Source organism: Nelumbo lutea, chromosome 2 (assembly GCF_056320005.1).
Source record: "Nelumbo lutea isolate HS-2025 chromosome 2, American lotus-T2T, whole genome shotgun sequence".
NCBI lineage: Eukaryota > Viridiplantae > Streptophyta > Magnoliopsida > Proteales > Nelumbonaceae > Nelumbo > Nelumbo lutea.
The window spans coordinates 8,369,209-8,388,242 of NC_142685.1; the positions used below are offsets into that span (position 1 = coordinate 8,369,209).

Sequence of the window (19,034 nt, forward strand, 5' to 3'; positions counted from 1 at the left end):
CGTTTTGTTTAATCTGCAGAATTGCAGTCCACGGAGTTGGACATTGACTCAATCTCCTGGCCACCACTCCGAATGCACCACCACATCCAAGTGTCCAACCTCCAACCTCAATTTTTTAACTTTTTCTTTTTACTGCACTACTGCTCCTCTTTATTTTTTACAGAGTAGACTTTGCAATTTGCAGCTTTTTAAGGTAGCAGTAGAAAGCGAATTGCGTAAGCTGTAGGAGCGAGTGAGTGGGAAGTAACGTGGTATTGTGAAACCCACTTGTCAACCAATTTATCATCATTTGGAAGAGTCAGTGCCAAAGAAAACTCTCCTCTGTTACTCCTTCACTTCGTATACTACGATATTATTCTGATCTGACTCAGGGTCGGGGATACTATCTCAGACTAGCACACTTGGGCGTTTGGCCTTGATTTCGGATTTGAATTCGATCGCCACTACATACTTTAAAAGGGCTGATCACATATCAAATCGGTTTTCTGGTTTTCGATAAATAATAGGGATACACATACACCCGGCCTTTTTCTTATTTCGGTAATTAATTATCTGATTATATACGTACGTTAGTAACACACACAATCTGTCAAGATTCAACCTACAAAGGTTAAAGCTGTTAGATGAGGTTCCTGATGGGCTTTTATTCTCCAACATATATAATCCTACACCTTAATTAAAAACTAAAGATAACACAGTCAAGATATCATCGCAATTTTTATTTATTTAATTTAGGGAAGAAGAAGAAGAAATGCTTGTGTGTTAGCTCTTAATTATATTATAATTACGTGGCACCCAATAATTCAAAAATGATTTGATTGATAGCCTATTCTATTCCACGTTTTCTCGCCTTTGAGCAAAAATGCTAATAATAAACAGTAAGGGAATAGGGATAACAAACCAAGCATAATTTAATGTTCCCTTATCTCTTTCATTTATTTATTTATTTTGTGGATGAAGGATGAGGGTGGCCACAGGTCTCATTAATAATTCGGGAGGGGTGCTAAACCCAAATTAAATTCCAAATGCCTGGCGAGATTAAGAGCAGCTAATCTAAGCATCCAGATAAATGTTTACTTACGTACAAGTCATGTACAGCACATACACTAAAAAAAAAAACAATAATACCAAAAAAATAAAAGAGAAAAGAAGCAGTATAATAAATGGTAGTTGCGTTATCTCTGGATCATGAGTAACGTTAATAATGTAACCTAATCTTTGGATGGTTGATATCACATCACATGTACCTATGAAATATGATCACTCAACAATATGTCAATATCACCCATATTATGTATTTAAAAATTAAAGCATACTAATTAATTGCCTATAGGACTAAGATCGTTGGATTGGAATGCCCTAACTTGACTTTCACTTTCACCGAATGAAAGGTGCAAAGGAAATCAAGAGAAGAGGGGAGTAATGACAGTATGGAAGGATGCATGAAGGTCCAAGTTGGTGACTATCTATCTCCTCAGATGTCACAGAAATACTTTGTTCAGCTGATGGCCCATTCATCATCCACCTATTCTATTATACACGTGTACGCAGTATGCACATCACCTTAATTGAATGGAAGTGGTAAGTAATTAATGGGATTACGAAGACGCTACGTGTCAAGAAGAAAAGAGAAGGAGGAGAAAATGAGAGTTTGGTCAATGGTGATTATAATAATATGAGATATGGTGTTGTTATGAGGTGTCATGACCGACCATGGAGGCAATGGACACCGACCATCCCGCATTATCCAACCCAGAATTCCTTCACGTCTGCGTGTTTGCAAGGATCTATGTCTATGGCTCTTGCATTGCTCGCTGTTTTCACCGATTCCCAAAATTTAAATTAAATAAATAAGAAAAAGAAGAGGGAGGAGAAGGAGGTTCTTTTTATTATTATTTTATTTTATTTTTTTTTTGTTTTATTTAAACCAAACTAGCGTAAGATAAAAGCTGGAGGCTGGCAACGCACCACGTGTCCTTGGAAAGAAGGTAGAATGATCATTGCTGCGTCAGCAAGAGGGAGGAAGTCGGGAGTAGTTGATTGAAATATATAGATTTAATAATTGTCAAATTCATGTGTTGGATTGTAGTATTGGCCTTGGTATGTAGACTGTAGTGTAACATTCAGTTTCACCCTGAACCACGTGCAGGGAAGATCAGTCACCCCACAATCTATTTAGTTGAGTTGAGTCAGTGGAAGAGGTAGGGTAACAGCCAATAGACTAGTAGCTAGCTAATTACTATAAAACAAGATGCATCTGTGGAGTGTGGGGATGAGGAGGATTACGGAAAATCCACGCACCACGCCAAATTCCAAAACAATGCTCTGACAAATGAAGCCGGAACCAGAAGCCCTTGCCCTTGTGAAGAGGATATTATTACCGATAGTCAAAGTAATAAGTAAAAGTATTGGAACATTATTTAAATACTAAACTTTGAAATAAACTAGATATAGCACTATGGGGCGTTTACAATTAATACCCAACATTACATTAATCAAACAGCAGTTGGGTCTAAACCCAATCAGTTTTCATATAACCAGGTTAATTAATTATAAGCCGTAGGGAAAAAATAATCCAACTCAGCTATATATTCTAGCTCGGATGTTTTGGTTTTACAGTCTGTCCCTAAACAAAACAAAGAGAAGGGAAATTTGATCCATATATCTTTTAACACTCACAGGCCACAGCACGGTATGATATGGCGAGATAGCAGCAGCTCTATCTTACCTTAGGTTATTGTGGAGTCTTGATGATTTCTATCTACCAATTAAATTGTCAGAATCGTCACTATAACTCTCTCTGACACACACTGAGAGACACACAATTGCTGAAGGGTACCTAAAGCGTTAAGCATGGAAGCGGAAGACAGCGTCCTTATTATAGTACCTATTTGTCCTCCGGAGACACAGAATAGTGGTAGCCACCATGTTTGCCAATCGGCGCCACAACACAATCACCAGCCATATGTGTGTGTGAGATAGAGAGAGAGAGAGAGGTTGGATGTGGTACTTGTATACTAAGCCATATATTTTGTGTCTTTGTAAAGTGGATAAATAATTGAAGTTGTGTAGGTAGAATACATCGCATTTACATCTTCACTGCAGAGGCTTAATACATTATACCTCTCACCATTCTTATCCCTGCTTTTAGCTTGAGAGCAAGTTCAGCTTTTCATTAATTAGGGAGAACGCCAACAGTACTTATGGACCCGGCTTAAGTCATTCCCTTTGGTATTATGTAAGAGGCCAAACCCAACTAAAAAACATAGCTTTGGCGGCCCGTATTAAAACTTTTTTCAAACCTTTACCTTGTTTTTAGTGAAGAAAAAGACCATTCACCTAGCAGATACGTGATTCATTCCGATGAACTCCACGGTCAGAAGTTCATATATGGACTTCAGAACCCATATGCATCACCCATTTATAGATTTCTTATTCTTATATTATCGACTGAAGAACCATTACTAATCCAATATATATATATATACCCCGCATACACATCTCAACATGCATTCAGAACATATAATAAAATATCGGAAGGAATCTTTGTCATAATAACAATATGTATTTACAAGATCAGTTTGGAACAAGGAAACTTATTCCAACCATATTAGTACTCAAAATTCAAAGCCAGACCATTTACGGTCCTAAACCTCGGTTGAGATTTTGGCCCATTCCAACTTAATAATAGTAGTACGATTGTGATAGGACAACTCATTGCAATTTACAGAACCCACATCTCCACTTGATACGTAGGGATTCAGGAAGGTACAACGGGTGCATTAGCTTATAGACCACCAACCCACAAAGGCCAACACCCATTGGGTAGCTGGGCTTAGCCTAGTTTGTCAGGTTTAGATCGCACCTGAGTGGGTAGTGGAGCCGGTACCAACAGTCGATAAATCTACACATATAGAGAGAAAGAGAAGAGGGAAAAAAAATTTACATTGAAATGGAGAAAAATAATGTTACAAAAGTTATATATAGTGCAGCCACCCCTGTCATTCAACAATTGGTGTGTATGCGTAGCTCCACTTAAAGTAAAATGAAAGGAAAAGCATCTCAAGTGTTATGAATCATCATCTTCATATTCATATTCTTCGGTTCCCTCTTCCCTAATGGTTTCCAACGACGGAGTATTTGAGGGCTTTTCGGGAGAAATGACAAGGGCCGGAATAACCTCAACCCAGTAGCCCACACACCTGATCCGCGTGCCCATTGCGATTTGCGATGCAAAATATGTCCCTGTCTTTGTCCCTGTCCCCCTCCTTTTTATATATATATATATATATATATATATATATATATTTTGGAATAGAACCCAAGACTGAAAGATCAACTGCGCAACCGTCTCTATCACTTAAGCCACGGGCTCAGATCCTTGCAAGGGTGGATTCTCTCTCTTCCCCCTTGGACGGAGAAGAGAGATGGAGAGATGGATCGAGTTGAGTTTTTATTTGTTTTAGATCCTTCCAAGCAAGGTATTTTTGAGAGAATGAGGAAATGGGTTGATGAGTAATGCAGCTTCTTGGGCCTTTATATATATAGATATAAGCCTCATAAGAAGTAATCATAACGACCCCGACAAAAAAAAACTAATTAATAATCAACTGCACCAACCACGTGGACAGTTTTAGGAGCATAAGTTTCATTAATTGGTGTTTTGGGTTCTATTGATAGAAAGATAGATGGAAAATTGTAAATGGTTCCCATTCATTTGCCAATCAGAGATTTATCCTAAATAAGTAAGCAAAAGCTGTGGAAGGAATAACCTAATTTGGTGGACGTGAACAAGTATGTATTGATTGCATCAACAGATTAGTTAGTTTCAAAAAAGTAATAATAATAAATTAACAACGCCATGTATTCATCCACCACCACCGCTGCTTTGTCAAAAACCTAGATACGGAGAAACAACGAAGGTTTTGAGCTCCAACAACGCGCCCCTTTTGCCCAAGTAGTAGAAAAGAAAATTATCTAAACAAATCTTTAGGTTCCGTTTGGAAAGAGTTCAAATGAATATATGTCATCAATGCCATCAATGTAAAGCCTATCAATGATGTTTCGCACGGAATCATTTAAAAATGTAAACTATTGGTGTAGCATTAATCAATTTTATCGATGTAATTTTTACATCAATTTATCAATGTAAAACCTCATCATAAGTGACGTTTTACATTGATTTATGATCTAAAACTCCACTTCTTTCAAATGCTAACAAATTTGAATTAGAGTAGAGTTTTACATTGATCTTGATTTATACTCCAAACAAACACCAACAAAACTAAACCGACGATGGTGAGGTTTTACACCCCTTTCAAACTGAGTCTTAGACTGCGTTTGGAAACAATGCAAATGAAGTGTAAGTCCCGGTTCAGGGTAAACTTGCACTCTGCTTCATTTTTGCATGTGTTTGGCAACATTATATTTTTGCATTGACAAATGACAGATTAATGCATATTTACATTCATAATAAGATATAAAAATACATCAATAAAAAAGAAGTAAATTTGCATTCAAGTGGGCTTTTGATAATAATAATAATAATAATAATAATAAAGCACATGCTTTATTGGAATTGGTGTTTGCATCCATTACAACTAAAAGTTTGTTTGGTAAGAATTTAAATTTGTCAATGCAAATCTAACCCAATTTTACATCTTATATTCTTATATGAACCATTTTACACTCTACATATTTGCATTCACGCATATTTGCATCTTTTCCAAACACAGCCTTAATGAAAAATACATCTACAATCCACTGTATGAAGGTACATATTTGACAACCATGATGTTACATGTTAGTCAATGTTTGTGTACATTGCGTGCATTTAGCACATTGATTTCATTTGAATCTGTAAAAGAGACAAAATAATCACATATCAATAAATTAATTTCATAAATTTTAATTCTAGTTTATGTGATTGGATAATGAAAGGAGATGTATAAAGCATTGAAATGTGTATCTATACCTTTTGGAAGCCGATTTAATTTTATTTGTGCTTAAAAAATATAAGGGCCAATGGACCATTTATTAAAACATTGCTTGTAGTTTCATGGATTTACTAACACGTACATTAAAGCTTATAAAAACATCCCCTATAATTTGCAATTAATTTATTTAATTGATCTTTCATTAAATAAAAGTGTAAAATGACAATTTTGACTTTAGTATTCTTTCGAACAAATTTAATATTCAAAAAACAAAAGTGGAGATGTCATTCTTGTCCCTAGTAAAACACGGGCTACAACTCTATTTGGTAAAATTTGTTGTCTGTTTGAAGAATGAAGACAAATCATTGTTAATGAAAAACCCTGGATGCCATTGTTCCCTCTTCTTCATTCTATTGAAGCCAAACCTTTTTCTTTTTTTTTTTTTTTTTGATAGATCTGAAAATCAAAAGTTTTAGGGGAACTTTTGAAATTAAAAAAAAAAGCATGGCCCATGCTTTTAAACATTTTCCACCCTATTTATATGATCATGTTACCACTTTTTGACAGAAATAATAAGGAGTTTTAGCAGAAGGCCAATTAAGTAAATTGGTTGCAAACTGTAGGGGTATTTTAATAAAATTTAAATTATAGAGTAGGTTTTAGTAAATTTATGAAAATACAAGGGATATTTTTAGTAAATGACCCCAATATAAATTTTAAAATTGGTACGCTTGTAATTAAAGTTAAGGGTCAATTTGGTTCAACGTTAAAATCATTGGAACGGGCTTTCATTCCTAAGAGAGGGGGATGGAATGGTCATTGCCTCAAATGGGGGAAGGCAATTCCACCATGAATGGGAATGGGGTTCCAATTTCACCCAATCAAACAAAACAATTGGCCCATTCCAATTCAATTCCAGACATCTATTCCTGTCAACCAAATGGGCCCTAAAAGAAGTAAAGCTTGTGAAACTTTAATATGGTATTATGCTGTGGTGCAGTGTTATGTTTCCTACTTCCCATTTAAGAGACTTGGGTTCAAGTCCATTAAAAACTTAACACAAAATTAAACATTTAAATTAACGGAGAAATTCAAGTTTTGAATGGATGTGTCAATTGATATACACATTGTATCAGGCCCATACAGTAGATGTATCAGCCAATACATTAGATACCTATGTCGCGAGTCAACTCTAAATGATCGTTTCACAATATGTGTGGTTTTGTTCTTAAAAGCAAAAGCAATATAATTTTGCTGTTGTGGCAATTATTTTTTATTTTCATAAATAAAATCTCGAATACCTCCTACTTTGTTATGCACTTCAAAAAAAAAAAAAAAACTCTAAATTATTATGATATGCCATGTATATCGTATCTATAAATATACAAAGATCATATTCAGTTTAGAGGGGCTCTCAAGCCATTGGTTTGAGAATCTAATGGGATACGAGTAGATCCAAGTTTGATTTATTGTGTCTCATAAGCAAAATAAATCGAAAACTTTCTGTATGAAACTTGAGCATGTGGCAATTTATATTTTAGAATAAACACAACATTCAAATTGACTTTATTAATAGTATAATAGATAAAACATAAATTTTAAGTATAGATGATCATATATAGTTGATGATGGGTAAAAATGGCATACCAATTATCCGCTGCCATGTGGACACTTAAGGCCACCTAAGATCACCTCAGCACTATACGTGGCAGTACCTCGAGCAAGCATCCACTAGCAATTCAGTTTACGCCGCCCAAATGTAGCCAACCTCACTTGAAGGTAGCTCGGTGAGACCGGCCTAAAATGACAGTAATCACCTCAGACCACTCATATGACCCAGACAATTGGCAAGTTACACAAAAAACATGTCACCCACGTGATGATGGTTACCCCAGTCTCCCCCATTTCTTGGAAAAAACATGTCATCCAGTTTGTTTCCTCTTAATTTTTATCTCTTAAGAGGAATATTTTAATTTTAAGAGAAAAATGATTGTTCATTTCCTTTTATCTCTTATCTCTTAAAGTGAAATCATACAACTTTTTGTTTTTCAATTATACCCCCAAAAGGATAAATAAAAACTTTAATATGTGGAGTCAAAATAGATATTTGATAATTTTTAGAATTCAGAGTTCAGAACAACATTCTCTACATTCAAAGTTCATAAGAAAGAAAAATTCAACAATACCAATATACCTCTTAATGTAATTATTGCACTTTCAGATGCCAGACTTTAGAGCAAACGGACATGCCCTTATTAACCAAAACCGTTCCTGAGTGTTCCCCAAGTTTTGGTGGTCGAGGCCCGTTAACTCAAAATATCTTAGGGACATTCTAACTAATCCTGGAGCTCTATATAAGGGCAGACTCTCGCTCTCCAAGGATACGCTCTCATCCGCACAAGCACTCTAGCTCTCTCTGCTCCTCTTGCGTTCAGTTTTCTTTTCTAGCTTTCGCTCACATCTCGATACACTTGATCGTCGGAACTCCCTCACCTGGATCCACCACCCAAGCTCTCTATCATTTGTCTCCCTTCCAGGTCCGACCTGCCCTCCAGCTCTCCGTCTCTCATCACTCTGGAAGAGACCGGTGCAGTTGAGCCTCATCAATATTTAAATTAAATGGAACTAATTTAGATTGGATTGAATAGGGGTGGATTCATATTTGCTCCAAGTATAAATGGGATGAATTGGATCACTCTTAATGTGATCAAATTCGAATGCAAATTCAAACAATAGGATACCATTTATAGTAGAAATGGTTCGGACTTGCCGCACCATACAAAAATTAAGAAAGAATAAAGAAAAAAAAAATCAAAGAACAAGAGAAGAGTAAATTTTTTATATAGAAAATGAGGGAAACAAAAACAATAAAAATCCACACTACATTTATCAGAATGATTAACTGATAACTCTTATGATTTAATTTTAATGAATGATTGGGGGAAATCTCATCGACAGCGTGCCCATGGGCTGCTCATGAATCAAAAGGTGGTTACAAACTTACAACAAAAAAAATTCCACAGCTGGCAGCTCTATAATAACAATAAACAAGGTGAAGAGATAAAGAATCTTTTGTTATGAATCATCTTCGTAATCGTCTATTCCCTCTTCGGTGATCGTCTCTAATCTAGGAGACATAGAGGTCTTTCGGGGAGAAATTACAAGAGCTGGTGCAACCTCGATCCAAAACTTCAAACGCCTCATATCGTTTCTACAATATATGCGACAACTTACCCAGAACCAGACCTAAATATTCGAATTGGTTGCAGACTTAAAGATATAGGAGGGGATATGGGTGAGTTGAGAGTGTCAACACCTGTGTTCTAGCTAGAGGAGAGAAATGGTGATAAGTAGTTAGTGACGATTAGATTGCAGCTCAAGGGTTGGGTTAATTGAGAAACATGGAACCTTAGACGTCTCCTGGTCCTATATATAAGGAGAGAGATGGCGAGGAGTTTATGGTAAGTGGTTATTAGAAATTAGAATTGACCCTCAGCAAAGCCACCACGTTAACACTGGGAAAACGGCTTCTACCTAATCATAGTTTATACTGGGCGAAGAAGTTGTCGTTGTTGGAACAATCAAGCCACCTAATTTGCAGTCGTGTAATGTGTAGAGGTGTTAAAAGAAAGAGATGGAAAGGTTCCTAAAACCCAAATGCCAATGGATGATGATGATGATTTAGGAATGTCCAGCTTTATTTTACTTATTCCATGATGAACATTCAACAACCGTTGTTTTCTTGAGCTGTACCTGCATTCAGGAATGTACAGATTTATATAGGTACTAGCGGGGACCCGCGGGATGCATGGGATGGGGCACCCCTCCTTGTCCCTCGCCTTTATAAGTCAAGACACTTTACTTTATTTCTGCCCCGATCCCAGGGTAGGGTGGGTTCACGGCGAGGCACCCATTCCCCATCAAGGTTAGGGAATCCTAAAATTTCCCACCCTGAAACAATTACCTTAAAAAATCTAATTTATGAATATTTTACAAATAGGATTATAAGAATTTGAGGGTATTTTAAAAATAAAATTATAGGATCTTAAGATTATTAGAATATGAATAAAACTTAGAAATATTTTAAAAATCAATATTAAATCTACAGATATCCTACTAATTTACCATCGGGTTGGGGAATTATATGCAAACCCCATCACTAATTTGGGACAAAAATACTCTCCCTATCCCCATCCCATCTTTGCCCCATCCCCATTTAAGATTTAAGAAAACTTGGGGCGGGGCAAGATAGGGCCCCAGTTCTACTAGAAAAATTGGCATCCCTACAATTCTAATAATTTTCTATAACTAATGAGTTAATTGTAAATTAAATAACAATAAATTACAATATTTTATGATAAATTTCAAAAAAAATTATTGAACTTCCTATTGATTAGTAGTAATGCATAGTAAATTAATTATTTACAATAACAACAAATTAATTTAAATTATTAAGATTAAAGCCTAAATTATTTAATATTAATCAAAGTAAATGTGATAATAGTAGATTAATGTAATTATGGTAAATTACATTATTTTTAATTAAAAGTAAACCATTTGTTGTTAATTAATGTAAAACTAGGTATAATCAAAGTCAACCAAGTGGTCTAGATCGGTGTGGATAGACTTAATAATTTTCCTAAATTATTGAATACTTATTTATTTAAATAATAAGAATGAATTGTTATTTAAATATCTATGAAACAATTTCTGATATATTAATTTCCTAATTCAATTTTCTTAATTTTTTAATAATAATTTAGTTGAATAATAATAATATTGGATCATTATTTAAATAGTTTTGAAGGTTTTTTTATAGATTAATGTCTTAATTTTTAATTACTATTTAAAAAATAATTATGGATTATCAGCTAAAGAGTTGTTTCCCTAAATTATTTGATAATTGTATAATTATGATTTTATAGAAATTAGTAAATTATGCTAATTAGTGATGTCTTTATCAGTAAATTATTATTGTAAAAATAATAATAATAAATTATTAAATTACAATTACTAATGTAAATTATGCTACACTTTGATAATGGATTGTTTATTAATTTTTGGTATATTATTAAATTATTTAATATTTTTTAATTAATTATTTCATAATTTTTGGTAGAATATTTTCCAGAAATTTTTAATAATTTTTATAACTGATGGATTGTTTAGTAATGTCTTGAAATCACGTCTTTAGATATTAATATTATTTGATTTAAAAAACCAAATCTAAATAAATTATGGCCCTATTTTTAGGGGAAAGTGGAGAGAATAGAAGGGGAATAAGATAGAAGTGAAGAAGAAAATAAAACATATATTGAGCTAATTAAGGAGAAAAGTTAAGTTGTTATAGAAAGTGTGAAACATCAGTTTGTGGAGAGAGAGAGAGAGAGAGAGAGAGAGACCCAATGGGAAAGGAAGAGGAATGAAGAGATAGGGTACTAAAATAGAAAATTAGGAGTGGTGAGATAGGGGAGAGGAGAGAGAATCGAAAAAAGTGTAGGGTTGGGATAATGGAGCAAGGAGAAGAAAGGTGACGTGGACAGTCTTACTAATAGATAGATACTCCAAAAGCAAAGTTTCATAGTACTACATAGCCACGTGGAAACTGGGAAGATTTTAAGCCCCCAGTTAGCATTTCACACTGCAGGCATTCGGGTTAGGACTTAGGCCCTTCAAATTTTGACAAAAGCTCAAACCAGCCCTCCCAAAATTGTACTTCTTCTAAAATTAACATACATTAAAGGAAATTATATTTTTATTAGTGTATAGTCAGGTTTTACAGGAATGCCCAAGTGAGTATAAAATATAAATAGATAGTAACATCAGCAGTAGTGTGAAAATTAGAAGGGTAAATCTCTTATATTATTCAGGATATGGATTAAAATTCCCTACTATTTGCAAAATTATTCAAGTATTGAAACGTCAGTTTTACTGTAATATAAAGAAAATCAGTGATATTATGCAATCTGCAAATTGTATTAGGTTGCATCTGCATCGCATTTCCTTACATTAATTGCAAAATATTTTGAAAGCAAAAAACTCAAAGAGATTGATTTATTATTACCTGTTTGCCTGTTTGGGACGGTTTCTACTGGCTATTCTTGAAAAATGTAAGCGATGGGTTGATCATAAATCCTCTAGTTTTGCAACAGATTTGAGTCATTTGACATTATCTTGTTTGTTTTGCGCAATTTGAAAGGAGTATAAATATAAATATGTCAAGTACAAATACATACAAAATATAAGATTTTGCACTCTAAATATTTGTACTTTTATACTTCTTCCAAACTGAGCATTTGTAACAATTAAATAGATGCAAATTTGCATCAATTTTCCATTTTTTCGATGAAATTTTTTCCACGGCTTTTAGATACAAAAGAGGGGAAAAAATGAAAACTTTTGCATCAGTTTGACTGCAATTTAGTTAAAAAACTTGATGTATTTTGGGGGAACAAGATTATAGCGAAGCAATGGAAACTAAAGCCTATTCCTTTTTATTTTTTGAGTAGATATGATTTTGGGTTATATTTAAGGATTATTTCCAGCCATTACAGGGAAACGAAAACACAATCGTTACCCAAAAAAGACAAACAAAACCCGATGGTGGAATCATTTCTTCATTATTACATAGCTACCTTTTACGGGAATCAGGATTGGGCAGAGAATTATGCAATGAGGCCCACCGACCATTTCATGGAGAACCTGCGGCTCGTGGGTTTGATCTCATGCCACATATTTGGAGAGGCATCTTGATTACTTGGTTATCGATAGAGGAAGACTCCTTTACAACAATCAACTCGAGAAGCATTGACAAAGACATCAGAAAGTATAAATTGTCAATTTTTTCATATTATCAATTTGTCAGTTGTCACCTAGATAACTGGTCCTATCGTAATGCAATTTGACAACATGTATATAAATCCATTTGAGCATATGTAGAAAGGTTGAACAACCGATATTTAGAACACCGTGGGAAAGACATCAGAAAGTTGTTAAGGGGACCCGGCTGGTAAATTAACCTTGTGCATAAATTAAAAATAATAATAAAAAAAAAGTTGTGAAGGCTCTTTATCAATACTTAACCCTTGTGTTCAATTGTGACAACGAGAGGGGAATAATAGAGGGGGAATTTAAATATTCAAAAACTTGGAGGGGCATTTTGGACATTTTTAAAATGGACAAAGGGGCTAATGCATATAGGGATGCAATCGAGTCAAGTCGAGCCGAGCTGAACTGAACTTTGGCATATCTTGGCTCAGCTTAAACAATATTTTCGGATTTGAACTCGATTCGAACAAGTATTCGATAAGCTCAAGTTCGGTTCAAAAGCTCAGAAATGAATATATTATTATATTATATATATTGATGCATTTTTATATTACATAATGTATTCTTATATTTTATATAAAACATAAAATATACTTTTATAAAATATAAACATGTAAGTATATATGTACGTGTTAATTGAGACAAGCCTACAAGCTTTCAATTGAAACTTTTTGTTAGTCAAATTCAAGCTCAAATAACTAACTTCTCAAACTCGAATCAGACATCCGAATTCAAATCCAATTAGAAAATTCAACATATGAATTCGATTCAATATTCAACAAATATTAAAAATTAATATTCAAATTCTAATTCAATTAAATATATGATTTGATTAGAATTCAACCAATTAATTATTTTAAATAATTAATAAATATATAAAATAAATATTTTATTTATATAAACAATATAATTATATAAATTATTTATATAATTTAATTATTATGTAAAAAATATAGAAAACATTTAACTCTTTTCTTATATTATATATAAGAATTAAACAATCAATCGTATTCAGATATTTAGTGAATCAAATCAAATCATATATGAATTCAAATCCAATTAACTATTCAATAGGAATAAGATATTTCAAATTTGAATATCTTGAATCTTAAATTCAAAGCCGAATTTTTAAATACCATTGACAACCCTAAAAAGTAAAAACTATTTGATTAAAGCTGGATACGATAATAACCGTAAGTGCATGCATATTAAAATAATTTGAAGAGTTAATATGGTCAATAAAAAGCTGCTTTATATTATTTTTAGAGAAAATTGTAGGTATTTTCTAAATTTTAAATTTAGAACAAGGGCACATCCATTTCAAATTCTCCAGGTTGGAGAAGTCATTATGAGACAAGAGAAGGTAGAATAAAATTATTTGCTCAATTCTAAGTTTTCTTGTCAAATTGAACCCTTTCCTCTTCAGATTTTAAGGATGAACACTCTTGGATTGCTGTTATGTGGTATCATTTTTAGCTGTCTACATTCGACACACTGTGTTGCCCACGGAACTCTCCCTGCATTACACGTTAATCAATACGAACATGCAGCAATAACATCATGGAAGCATGGTTGTATCGACTGAAGCGTCACGAGAAGAGTGCACATGGGACAGCACACAAGCAGATGAACTTGAGCAACCAAACCTTTCTCGCAACTAGGTGGCATATTCTTACTGCCACATTTCCTATACACATTTCAAGAGATAAATTCATTGTAAATTTAAAACAGTTGTATTAACAGCGATATAATCCCGTAAACACAAGAACAAAATTGCAAGTGATCTACACGAGCCAATGTAATCACAAGATGACAAGACCAATGATTGACAATCAACTTAAATGTGTATAAAATCTTATACAGGCAAGGCTTCATAATGCAAATATATCAACAGATCCCTAGCACAAAGCCAGAATCAATATTCGGTAAGATTATGAGATCATCAACCATAATAATGACAAGGTGAAATGTGCGGGAGAGAGAGACAAAATTAGAAACCGGTTGAAGTGGTTAGGTTGATCCAATGTGTTGGGTGGCTGGCATATGCCAATAAGGGTGAAGGAAAAATCTATAAGCCAATATGGGCAACTTAATAAAAATAAGTTGATTGGTGGGTCGGCTCTGTTGGCCAAGTTGGCTTGGAGGTTGGTTCCTGACGGTCCTAGTCTTTAAGCTAAAGTTATCAGAGCAAGGTATTTAAGAATAGGAATTTCCTAACATCTAACCTTAAGAAGTCCTATTAGATGGAATCTATTGGGGTGTTGGAAATAGAGAGGGCATAAGCTTCTGGAATTCCCGTTTGATTCCAGGTCTGAAAGGATTCAGAATTGCATGTCCTCAACCTAATTTGGACAGATCTCTGTGGAAAGCTGTTTGATCAGTGCCGGTTCAACCTAGAGTGAAATCTTTTCTTTGCAGATGCTGCCTAAATACCAATCCAGTCTAATCAAATCTTAGGGCAAAGGGAGTGCAGTGTCTGATCCTGGCTGTGTAGACTATGGTTTACAGGAAGAGACTAATGCATGCCTTGTTTAGCAGCTTTCGCTGTGCTTTTGCTCATAATGTGTAGTTTTGCAGTAGCCTGGGGCTGGATTAGCTCAGACCTGATCAATACTGCCTCGATTGACCAATGGTTTTAAGAGCTGCCTCTCCATCTGTAAATCTATGAGCCACCATTCTGATGACCTCTAATGCATTAGGCCATTATTTTGTGGAATATATGGCTTGATAGAAACAATAACTACTTTAATTATGAGATTCCTAATCTAGCATCAGCAATTTCTGGACAAACAGGCAAATAGAAGGTTGATGGTGACTATGAAGATGGAGATATCCACACTCCACAGTGCCCCCTCCCGGCTCTCAGTCCTTCCCTATTTTTTGGAAGCCTCCAAAGGCAAATTTTCTTAAGATAAATACTGATGGCACTTTTGTTTACCCTGTCAAGGCAACCTTTGTAGTGGTGGTGTGTGCTTCTACTGGTTGATGTATAGCTGTTTCTTTTGGTCCAGCAACAGATTCTTCTCCCCTTCAAGATGCTGCACTGGTGGAAGCCTTATAACTAGCTAGCTCTCTAAATCTTTGTGGAAATTGAGTCTGCCTGTGAGCAGTTAGTTACTTGCATAGCCAAACCAGCCTCAGGTGGCCCTTGGGATATTTACTACTTTCTTAAAGATGTGGAATTTCTCAAAGTCAGCAGATTACTATATGACTAAATGTGGCAGCTCAGACTACTGCACAAAAAGGCCTTGTTTGTTCTGGTTTGTTGGCGGGTGATGTTCTGGCTTGGTTTTATTCCTTTTTCTGAAAAGGATAAATAAAAAGTTGTGGCTTGGCTTTATTTGGTGCTCGTATCTGACAGTTTCTGTTCTCCCTGTTTGGTAGTGTTGTGTTATTGCAGCAGCTTAACTGTGGAGGAGTGTGATTCTAATGGTAGTTGTATAGCTGTTTCTTTGGCCGCTGTTGTCTATTGTGTTTTTTATTTGGCTGTGTTTTGTGATTCTGGTTTAAAGAATTCTTTACCAAAAAAAGATGTTATATGGGATAGAGTGCTGCTAAATCATGAATATATCCAAAAAACATATGTAGCTCTGATAAGGATGCCATAATGAATGAATGAGAAGAACAGAAAGATTAGAATCAGAAAAGAGAGCACTAGATATGACATTTGATAAATGAAATTAGTGTCAAAATGAGGAAAAGTCAAATAAGATGGTCTGGTCAAGTGCATAGACAACAATAACCATATCAATGAGTCACTTGGTGCCAGTAGACCATCCTAAAAGAACAAGGGTAAGAATATGAACAAACAAAGCATTGTGAAATGGGAAAATTGGGGGCCTGTTTGGTTTGTGGGAATAGGGGGTCTGTAATCGAAATTGGAATGGGCCATTCCAATTCCTACTGTTTCATTGGGCTGGTTTATTGGCATTCCCCCATTTGAGGGAATGGCCATCACCTCCACCTCCCTTGGGAATAAAATCGCATTCTGATTCCTGTCTGAACCAAGCAGACCATGGGAATATACTATTCTTATTCCAATCCCAACAGCAAACAAAATGGACCCTGATCATAATATAAGCCTTGTCTCAAGGGTGACAGATGTATTAATCCTGTTTCACCATACTGTTATGTTTAGTAGTATATCCATCATTAAATTATAGGTGCCTAAATCATTTCTTATTACTTCCACCCAAGCCCCCTTCAACTTGTAACAGAATTTTCTAATGGGTGTTGTAGTTGGCCTTCCATCATGTCACAAAACTATCTCATTCTACTTTCTCTCGTTTGGACACCTATCGGAGCTACTCCTAGATTCCTTCATATGGTTCCAATCCTAATCCATTCCTTTCTAGTTTTACCACTAATCCATTGTATTCACTTTTTTGCCACACTGATTTTTTGGACATGTTTCTTAACCTACTGTTCTAAATGGGAAAATTGATTTATGGACTTGTGATGCGACAGAAATAATGGCTCTTGAATAACGCCAAAAAGAGTTAATTAGGTTCAGTTTAATATGTTTCTTGTTAAGGATTATTTTATACTAAGAATTAAGTGTATCAACATGAAAGTAATATTATAGCACTCACTCAAAAACCAAAATAAACAGAGATCAGCCTCTGTAGTGGTTGAAATAATTCACTCCATATATGGGGTATGTAATTTATCAACATGTCACCTGTGAACATTGGGAATTCAATATCAATGTTCATTTATCAATAAATTAAGAATTCCCTCTACAGGAATGACCGATTTGTACAGTAGAAAGCACACAGAATCTAAGAAACATTCCAATCATAAACACTTCTATGACTTCATCATCTCATTTATCATGTAAAACTCTAGTTGACAACTTAGAATTTCTGAAGTAATGACAAGACCAGCATCAACTACCTAATTATGAGATCGTGTAATTTCATACAGAGGGCACATAAGTCATTACATAGTCAATATTCAAAAATAACACATTCAAAAACTAATTGATTATCTATGTTTTAAATTATAGTTGAACCAAGCAGTTTGAATGTCAAATAAAACGATGTGAAATGAACAATTACCAAATGAATTGCCATATTCTACTTGAATTCCCTATACTCGTAGTAGTATCCATAAATCCACACAAATGAATTTAAAAGCACAAGTAGAATATAAAGCATTGATAAAGATACCGAAACCACATTATATTATCCAAACCCTAAATAACAAACATACGAATCGAAAATCTAACAAATCCTTCAAATGTTTTCACTTGCCCTTTAACTTCGGGGCGATATTTAAGATAGAATAGCAAAATCAAAAATCCCTAGGATAAGTAAAAAGGATGGGAAAAAAACAAAATGTAGTGAACCGGTGAGTTAGCTTAAATTTCTCAATCTTGTGGTACCTCAACATCACCGTCTGTGATCTCCTGCTGCAGATCTTTCGGGTTCTTACCATCGACCGTGCAGCCAACGGAGACACAGGTGCCGAGAATTTCCTTCACGGTTCCGGACAAGTCTTTCGCCATCGATCGAGGCCTCATAATCCTAGCAATCTCAATAACATCATCAAGAGAAATGTTGCCTGTGTGCTTAATGTTTTTGGTCTTCTTGCGGTCCCGTTCAGGCTCTTTGAGGGCCTTGATAACAAGAGCGGCCGCCGACGGCACAACGGATACCTTGGCCTGTCGGTTCTGCACAGTGAGTTTCACAGTCACTCGGAGACCCTTCCATTCTTTTGCAGTCTCTTTGGCAATATCTTCTCCGATCTTCTTCGGAGAGAGACCGAGTGGTCCGATCTTCGGAGCGAGTGAACTCGCCGCACCGACCTCACCACCAGTAACACGCACGTAGACGTCGACGACCTGAGTGGGATCGAACTTGGGAGGCATGGCTGGTTTTAAAAGGATACGGAATTAAGATTCCGGCGCCGGTTGCAGGGAGAAGAAGCAGAAGAGTGGAGGTAAAGGGCGCCGCGAGAGAAGAAAGAGGTGAATGGATTAGGGTTTTTATAATCTTAGGGTTTTGCATGTTTTGCATTAACCTGCCAATTTTGTCCCTCGGTTCCAAACCAGGCGAGGAGAAAGTTTTCTATCCGTGAGATTGGCATCATAGGGATTCACTCTAAAGAAAGTTTTGTGCGAGTAGACATGTGATTTCAATCGTAGGGTAGAAACTAGACATGAAAGTTTATCATGCCGACCTCGTAATTTTTATTAGCTGAAATTTCGCGCTTTGCAATTAGGAGTTAGAAAAAAACCGAACCAAAAAATCCACTGAAACTGAATCG

General features: G+C 35.2%; 1 protein-coding gene across 1 annotated transcript; it reads right to left on the reverse strand.

Annotated features, from left to right (window-relative positions):
• Window positions 1–13,996: 13,996 nt before the first annotated feature.
• LOC148868415 (large ribosomal subunit protein uL11-like) lies at window positions 13,997–18,755 on the reverse strand. The gene is made up of 2 exons (XM_088973395.1): window positions 18,151–18,755; window positions 13,997–14,451 (listed from the first exon to the last, which is right to left on the reverse strand). The coding sequence occupies exons 1-2, from the start codon at window positions 18,634–18,636 to the stop codon at window positions 14,437–14,439; spliced, it is 501 nt and encodes a 166-aa protein (XP_088829521.1). The 5' UTR covers window positions 18,637–18,755; the 3' UTR covers window positions 13,997–14,436.
• Between the last annotated feature and the right edge of the window lie 279 nt (window positions 18,756–19,034).